General features: G+C 42.6%; 2 protein-coding genes across 2 annotated transcripts in view; both read right to left on the reverse strand.

Annotated features, from left to right (window-relative positions):
- The window catches only part of JPH2 (junctophilin 2), a 32,344-nt gene extending 31,879 nt beyond the window's left edge, over positions 1 to 465 (reverse strand). The window contains exon 1 of the mRNA XM_031058074.1: positions 449 to 465. Within this exon, the coding sequence (XP_030913934.1) occupies positions 449 to 465 (17 nt within the window). The remainder of the gene's footprint in view (positions 1 to 448) is intronic.
- Positions 466 to 2,951: 2,486 nt separating this feature from the next.
- On the reverse strand, positions 2,952 to 6,515 carry OSER1 (oxidative stress responsive serine rich 1). Its single transcript, XM_005422219.2, has 3 exons — positions 6,405 to 6,515; positions 4,490 to 4,603; positions 2,952 to 3,763 (listed from the first exon to the last, which is right to left on the reverse strand). The coding sequence occupies exons 1-3, from the start codon at positions 6,512 to 6,514 to the stop codon at positions 3,070 to 3,072; spliced, it is 918 nt and encodes a 305-aa protein (XP_005422276.1). The 5' UTR covers position 6,515; the 3' UTR covers positions 2,952 to 3,069.
- Between the last annotated feature and the right edge of the window lie 2,009 nt (positions 6,516 to 8,524).

Below are 8,524 nucleotides of genomic sequence, written 5' to 3' on the forward strand. Positions count from 1 at the left end.
GCCGGAGCCCCGCGGGATGCGGGGACGGAGCGCCCGGGGCCGGGTCACTCACACCGTGTGTAACTGGGCAGAGGTGGAACAGGCAGTGAGAGCACAGCCGTCACCTGAGTGCAGCTCACTCAGCCCCTCTGCTACTCCCAAAGTGACCTTCCAGCGCTGATTTAGGGCAATGAAAGACGTTCAGCACTAGTCATTTAGCCCTCTCTCCCAAACAACAAAATTCCCAAATTTCCTTAGGTTTAACAGCCAGCAGCATAATTCAGTCTGTGTGTGGAAAAGATGGTAGCTGCAGACACAGGGCGTAGTGACAGGACACCTGGTGTGTAATAATGTCATCAAATACAGATGGCAGACGACAAGGACTGAAAGACCAGCTAACGGGCTAATCCAAGCCCTCTCTTCTTCCAGCACATCCATCCCACTCCTAAAAAGACACTCCCAGAAAGACCTTGGAGAAATCACCATCCCTTACTGACCACCACGCTGAGAAGCTGCAGGAGCTGTGGGGAGTTATCAGCCTTTCCAGGGGAGATCCCAAAACCCCACCATACTCTGGGGCAAAGCTGCCACAGACAGTGGTGGGTTCAGACTCAGTTTTTCAACTTCCAACCTCCACCCTGGCATTTCTAGGAAGAAAAGGCACAGAGGAAGCACACAATATATTAACTGCAAGAGAAGCTCTGTGTATGGACAGCACATAAACACAGAACGCCTGCAGGCACAGGTGAGAAGGACCAAGTTAGAAAGTTAATTACAAAGGGCTTCACTTTTATTCAGCCACAGGAAGGAATGAGCTCTTTGGTAACGGACTCCAACATGACTCAAAAGTGCCACTTGGCAGAACCAGCCCTCTAAAGCCTTCTTTAACAAAAGGTCAGATTTTGAAATTGGCTCAAGTTAAATTTTTTTGTTGTTTTAAACCGAGTTTTTAGACTGCTTAGGCAAGTTTTTAAGGTTCTTGCTACATAAATACAGGCCATAAATTAACATTTTCTCAAAGCAAAACCAGATTTTGCTTTACGGTTTCTGTGAAGACCAAAACATCTGAAAACAACTTGTGGTAACAGAAGAGAAAGCGTTAAGGCAGCAGTTGCAGCAACTCATGGGCTTCTATTCCACGGTGTTCCAGCACTCACAAGCCCAAAGATGTCGTAACTGTCCCAAGAGGATGCCAAGCTCAGGACTATGTAATTATTTACTTAGCAACTTTTCCTAATTGCACAGCACAGTTGTGACCTGATTGCACACTTTGTTTAAACATTAATAACTTATGCAGATTTTGGCATTTAAAGAGCTTTTGTTGACCACCAACAAACGCACACAAACTTCAGAAAGCACTGACAGCCTGTGTGCACAAAGGCACCACACAGAAACGAGAGGCACCAAGGAAATAAGAGCTGCTCTTATTTCTTCGTTTTGGCAGAAAAATTCCCATTTTCCCTGAAGACTGAGCCTGCTGCAGCAGCCAGCCCTAGCCTGGGGCTGACCTCTAGTGGCACTGCTCATCCCTTCTCAGGCAGCACCAGCTCACATTTTTCTACTATTTTTACATCTCCTGGATTTCAATCCACTTTAACACAGTACTGAGCAGTGGACAGTGCAATCCTAAACCCTGCAGTAAAGGTCTGTGGTCACTAATGAATGAAGTGCTAAAAGCAGTGCACTCTTGAAAGGCACTTTCAGCCCCACAACAGTGCTGTGGTTGGAATTTGCATTTGAGAACAGTTAAGAATAATTATTTGAGAAATAAAGTCATTCTGCACTTTGTAGCCCAGTTTTGTAGACAACAGTCACCAAAAAATTGCCTTGACTTCAGAACAAGGTGGCAGAAATGCAGCTATTGCAGAGCACAGAAAGAGATGTGGGACACAGGTATGTTCTGCATGGTGCAGGTGACACTTCAGAACTAGCAAAACATGTAAACTTACATGGCCACTTGTTCTGAGACTTGTGCTGCCACAGAAACTGCAAAAAACCCCCAAGAGAAACACCAAATGATTTTGCAGGAAAATGTTTGTCTCCATTCCTTCTCCACATCTTACACCTCAGAAAGTCGAGGTACCACAAATAGTAAAGACAAACCAAACACAATTTTTCTTACCCTCAACAAATTATTTGATGGGATGCTCCTTTGCTGGACACTCATAAAAGAGACACTGTGCTGATGCACACTATGTATGGAGAGCTGCTTGCTTCTGAAGCAGTAAATTCCAGGAGAATGCAAAGCTGGACAGGGCAGCTGAAGTGATGATGGTTTAGCAGGACTGGAGTGGAGACAGTGCTCAAGATTCCCCTAAAACTGACAACTGTTCACTCCAGTCAATGGGTTTTAATGCCTGAAGGAAGGGTAATACTTGATCCTATTGAGTAGGCTAAAAATCCCCCAAAACTAACAGACAGTGTATGAATTAAGACCACTGAAATGAGCAAATTCTGGTTTGGTCACCATAACAAATACAGTGAGCAGAGCCCTTGCCCTCATGTTTCCTTTGGTTAACCACAGCAGCAACTCTGCTGAAGAATGCAGAGTGTTTCTCTTGAGCACAAGTCTCTAAGGCCTGTTAGAAATTCAGTGAAAGGTTTGCTTTCCACTTTTCCAGTAAAAGTACCTAGGGGAGGATAGGAGATGGTCACACTCCTTTATGAAATAAAATCAGAGGTACGAGCATCGAAAACCACAAGCCTGAGTCTTACAACCTGAGGTCAAAGTGATTTCAAAGGAGCTGAATGACACCAGGTGTCTCACAAGAAGAGCTCTAATCACTGAGCAATCTAGGGATTCCTCTCCAACAAAGCAAAAAGAGGATTTTGGAAACAAAGTAGAATTAAGTGTTGGGTCTCTTAAGTACGGGTAGGTACGGTCTAACTTCATTTACCACACTATCTATTCCAAGCTTAAATTATAATGCTGAAACTAAACTGTTTGTCCAGCTTAAATAATCAACATCAGCTGAGATGCAAAGAAGTGTTTTTATTGCAAGCACAGTGAGCAGGGAGTGGGTTGCATATTCACATGGTGTGCCTGAGGGCAGATTTAAGCCACCCTTCTGGTTCTAGTGCTCCTTGCTGTCAGGTGTACATCATTTCTGCCATGTGAGACATTTTCTTTGGAATATACAAGTAATACTCCATGTACCCCGAAAGATCTTCAATTGTCACATCATCCACAAAGGCCCTGGCTTGCTCAGAGCAAGAGCGTGGAGAACTTGAGGGAGTTCTTGATGGCAAAGGCTGGGAGTGATCCTCACAAACCATTCTATCAGGTGCCAGAGGGAGAGTGTTCTGCAAGCCAGAGAATTTGTACACTTCCATATCTTGCCAGAGTTTGCACTGACAGGCTTTATCTGCACATGCACACGGCTCACTCGTGTTCAGCCTGCACATGGACTGGAAGTCAGAAAGCTCTGTAGTCTTTAGGCTTGTTTTGGATGCTGGAGAAGCTGCAGCTGGAGAGTTCTCCTGTGCTAGAGAGTTCTCTGATGTCAACCGTGCAACAGAAACTCCCAAAGGCTCATCAGCTCCCTTGTGGCCAACGTCCGGAGTGACGCTGCAGTGTTCATGTGCACAGGCTTCCTTTGGGACTGGCACCCCAAACCCACTGCTGTCCTCCTGGGCATCAGCCTGGCTCTTCTGCACCAGCTGGCTGCATGTGGAATGTGATTTTGTGCTGCAATGGATAAACTTGGGAGGGTGAAGAATTGGAGACTTGGAACGCCTGCGACGCTGGGTTCTCACAACTCCTCTCGAGGGCTTCTTCACAGACCTGCCAGGGAAAGACACAAAGGGAATGAAGATGCACTAAAATACTTATTGTTGGGTTATAAGTAACACTGAGAAAAATCTCTCCTGCATTTATATTGCATGCAGAAGCTTTAGGTTTGGAGTATTTGCTCAGGATAGTCTACTGTCTTGGAATTTGACTCAGTTCTAGACAAGCAGTTATATACAATATAAAAGGAACACCATGGAAATGCATCTCAGAGAGTGGGCTTTAAAGGTCAGAAAATGAGTAAAGCTTGTGAGACATGACAAAATAATCGCTACAAGAAGGACAAAGCACAAGAAAAGAGCACAAAACTAATGAATCAAGGGCAAAGGATGGTTTTGTTTCTGATGAGCATGAAGTTCTGCAGAGATACTCTAGAAACCAATTCTTTTTTTAATCTAGTTCCCAAGGCACAATGACAGTTTCTGCAGCGTCAAACAATGACTGAATGAGATGCATTCATGATTGTCTGATTCAAAACCAGCAGCTCACATTTGCATTGAGAAATATCTACAATGACCAGCATTTCCTTTCACTTCACATAACTGTAAAGAACAGCAGTCATATATGAAGAGAAAAAGCTGCTGTGAGTATTTTATAAAGTTCTCTGGCAAAGACAATTCAAGTCTCTTGTTTAGAGGGGCACCAACTAGAAACTGTCTACTTAATATTCCTTTTCAATGCAGTTATCATTGGAAATTGATAATCCCAAGCTTCTCTTACCCATGCCAGGTTTCCTTAGAAGCACACACATTCTTAGGTTTGGTTTCATCTGCCACTGTTCTAACTATTGCTCTGGGACTTGTCCCATCACCCACAGAGAGAGAAGTGGTACATCTGTGAGAGACAGAATGAAGAGTTAACAGCCTACACTGGTTAGCGTTATGATTATGAAAATAAACCCTTGTCCATCTTCTTTCCCAGAAAACAGTGCTCCAAATCATTTAGAATACATCTCCAAAGACCTGCCCACAAGGACCCAAATCAGAAGGATGAGTGTTGAAGGATGAGTGTTGACACCATCCCATCTCCAAGGTTTGTGTAACAGACCCTTTGGCCGAGAGATGCCGTTCACCACTGCAGAGCCAACCCCACGTGTCAGTGACAAACACACACAATGGCCAAATTTCAGCTTCCCAGGAGAGGGGAAGGCAGAAACACCAGCACTGAAGAAACACGTCTCTTTTTCCAGAGACAAATAAGCCATTCTTTCCTAAAAATAAATGTTCTTTGGACATAAATAGACTTTGTTTAGCTGAAGAACACTTAAGCCTCTGTCTAACATAGCCTGTCAACATAAGCTAAAACTCTTCATACTCCTGCAAGTTGAATCATTTGAGCCACAGAGTTATGTCAGACCTTCAGCTTCTATTCAAGGCAGAGGCCTTAGTAGATCTACTAAATTTTCTGGTGCTATGAATTCATTCCACACTCCCATTTTGAAGGACTCGCAATAATCCCACAACAATTCTTTCAAGTTGTGACTTCACATATTACACTGGAAGTCCCAAGAAAATTATTTTCCAAATCCTATGCTAAATCAGTTTGTAAACAGGACAGATTCCCTAAAAAGTGAAAATAAGTCCCCACACACTGATCTAGGATGGGGTTAAGAGAATCCAAACTATTAATCAAACTAATTTCCATTTAAAGAACCATGAATACAGAACACAAGATCAAAAGGCACCAATAAAAACTCCAAAGTAATCAAATATGCCCAGCCGGAGGATGGTACTAGAAATACTGAAGAAATGAGAGGGAATTCATTACTAATGAGTTTAATTACTTAAACAAAAGATAACTTTAGAAGCCCATCTACTCACAATCTCAGCTCTGTGGTAATTCTAATTACCATGTTGATGCTGCCTGACCTGCCCTTTCATTTTAGTGACAGTGTAATTGCATCTGGGATCTGGGATCCCAGATTCAACAGGTAATATGCAATGGTACACATTTGTCAGCAGAAAAAAACATTAAATGGAAGCCTTCCTTTATTTAATTTCAGGTAAAAATTATCATTACAAACAGAAGATGTGGTGCTTGTCTTCTGCACCTGGGAGAGTGAAGGTAAGTGCCACGTGACAGATCTCCACAAACCAAGGCAACACAAAAAGCATTCTTTCCCATTTAGTGATTCTGGTTATTAATAGAAATTTTGTGACAGCAATGAAAATAGTTTGTGTGGGAATCATGCACTGAATCTAATGCTCTCCCTTACTGACATGGAAAGAAAGTTTCCCTCCTGGGAAAAGATGTGACTTTATTCTCATGACAGGCCTTCAAACCATGGTAATATGCTAACTTCAACAGCAGAGTTCTAGTCCTATGGACTCTAGTACTGGTAACCTCTGGCAGCCAGATTCACACCAAAATTCATTTCAAGCACATTGTCAGCTGATCATGATTGTCAGTTTTCTTTCAAACCTGCTGCAACCTGACAGCAATCAAACAATTTACAATTCCTTAAGAAGTGCAGTAGGCAGGTAGTGAATTTATTTCAGTCTGTTTACCTACAATGAAAGCTTTCTGTGCCTAACCTTTTGCAGTTACCTCATTCCCTCAAATTTCACAGCAAGGGTGTTCCCTTTGAGTCCATTTGTAAGATGTTATGTCTGCCCCTTCCTGTGTTGTTACTCACCCAGCTGTGTCAACCCTCAGCTTTTTGAATGCTGTCTGCAGGCTTTCCTCTTCTCCATCCTTAGCTTCTGATTTCATCATTGGATGGCCAGGAGATGATGGAATTACCATGTACTGCTACAATCAGAAAAAAGACACAAGAAAATAAGGGCCAAATCCTTGTTAAAAACATTAGTTGCCCAGCAGCACCATAATATGTGAAAATAAACTCAAAATAGCACACTGAGCACACAAAGCTGAGGTCATTCTAGTAGAACATTTTTGAAAGCTGACTCAGAACAAGCTACATGGTACCCAAGAATGAAATGAACAGTCTCTTGTACAACTGTAGGTGAATTAACAATTCAAAGTCAAATTTAGTGTCAACAGCATCTTGCACATACATTACAGCCCAGCCAGACTCTTCCACTTGTCTTACAGTGCTACCAGAATAATTGTAGAAAAGGTGAAAGGGAGAAGGAACAACACTATTAGAAACAGTCAACCTTCTACAACTCTTCTTTCCAAATTTGGGATTCAGTGTTACACATACACTTTAAAAAAACCCAAACCAAGAGATTTTTTTTTAAAACAAGATAAAGTTTTAATCCAAACAAAACTTTCTGACCTTATGTCTAGGTCCCAGCAACAGTTATACAGTCTTGCCAGAACATGGTATTATGGTTACAAATAGTTGTTAAAATTTACCAGGATCAGCTTGTGAACAAGTACAAATGCCAAAAAAAAATAGAAAAAACAATCAGAAAGCCTTGTTTTAAATTAAAAAAAAGGCTGTTGTTTGTTTTGTTTTTTTTTTAATCTACCCTGACCATCATTTAGTCTAGCTACAAAGGACCTCAAATCTTTCTAAATTTGATGCTCTTTGGGTTTGCTGGAGGTCAGGCCAAGGGGTGTACCCCAGGGGCAGGACTGTCCAGTCCTTCATTGATGACCTGGGTGATGTGGCAGGGTACCCTCACCACGTCTGCTGATGCCACCAAACTGGGATGAATGGCTGAAACACCAGTGGGACCTCAACAGGAACCTCATGAGCTTCAGCAAAGGGAAGTGCAAAGCCCTGCACAAGTTTTTTTTTTTTTTTGTAGCAAGGAAAAGAACTCTCTCTTCACTGAGATCTTTTTTGTCAGAAGCTCTGCAGCTCAGTTACTCATGCAGAGGGATGGGGGAAATCTCTGCTCCCTCTCATTGCAGTTGGAGGTGGCAGCTCTCCCTCCCCACTGCTGCTCTGGCTGCTCACTGTGCTGTGATTCCACCTGGATTGCACACAGCTATTATGACACACACACAAGGATAATGTAGCACAACAATTTCAAGGCACATGGTGTCCAATGAGTCACACAGGGAGTAAACAGGAGAGGAAGAAGCTTAAACACTGACAACATGACGCTCATCTGAGCAAGTTACTATTTCATATTTTCTCTTAGCCAAATATTACTGCTATAGTGAAACAGATGGTCTGCATTTCACTTTTATTCCTTGGCCCCCAAGTCATCCTCAGATGATTCTTTGAAATTAAAAAAAAATCAGGCTATATAAGTTTGGGATTTTTTAACAGCAAAGTCCTGTATTACATAGCTTTAGCAGGAAGACGAAAGCAAAAAGTTTTAAAATCACTGTACATTACTCAAAATATATCACCAGCTTTCAGACTAAATATTTTATCGTGCTGCCCTTCAACACCAACGCTGCAAACCCTCAAAACAATGCGAAATTTATTTAAATAAAAGTCTCACTGAGTGATAACAAAGTATAAGCTTAAGCATTTTAGATTCACGAGCCAACGAGCACACACGTAAAAAAATCATCACTGGTGAAAACCAGTCAAAGTTTACCGTGTCAAAAAACACACTGAAACTTACTGTTTTTACCTCCCAGGAAAACACGCACCGTTCCTTTTCCGTTTTATTTTCGGCTATTTCCCAGTACCACCGCACTACCAGCCCACCGAGCGCAGTGACAAGGCACGGGCACCTCCATCCCCCGCGGGCTAACCACGGGCCGCGGGACAGGAACTTGTGTATGTTTCATTTGTATTTTATATTTTTTCATTCTGTATTTTTAACCGCCCGGAGCTCCCTCCCCAGCCCTTCCCGCCCGCACTCCGGGGAGCCCCAGCAGCCC

Source organism: Geospiza fortis, unplaced genomic scaffold, assembly GCF_000277835.1.
Source record: "Geospiza fortis unplaced genomic scaffold, GeoFor_1.0 scaffold188, whole genome shotgun sequence".
Classification (NCBI taxonomy): domain Eukaryota; kingdom Metazoa; phylum Chordata; class Aves; order Passeriformes; family Thraupidae; genus Geospiza; species Geospiza fortis.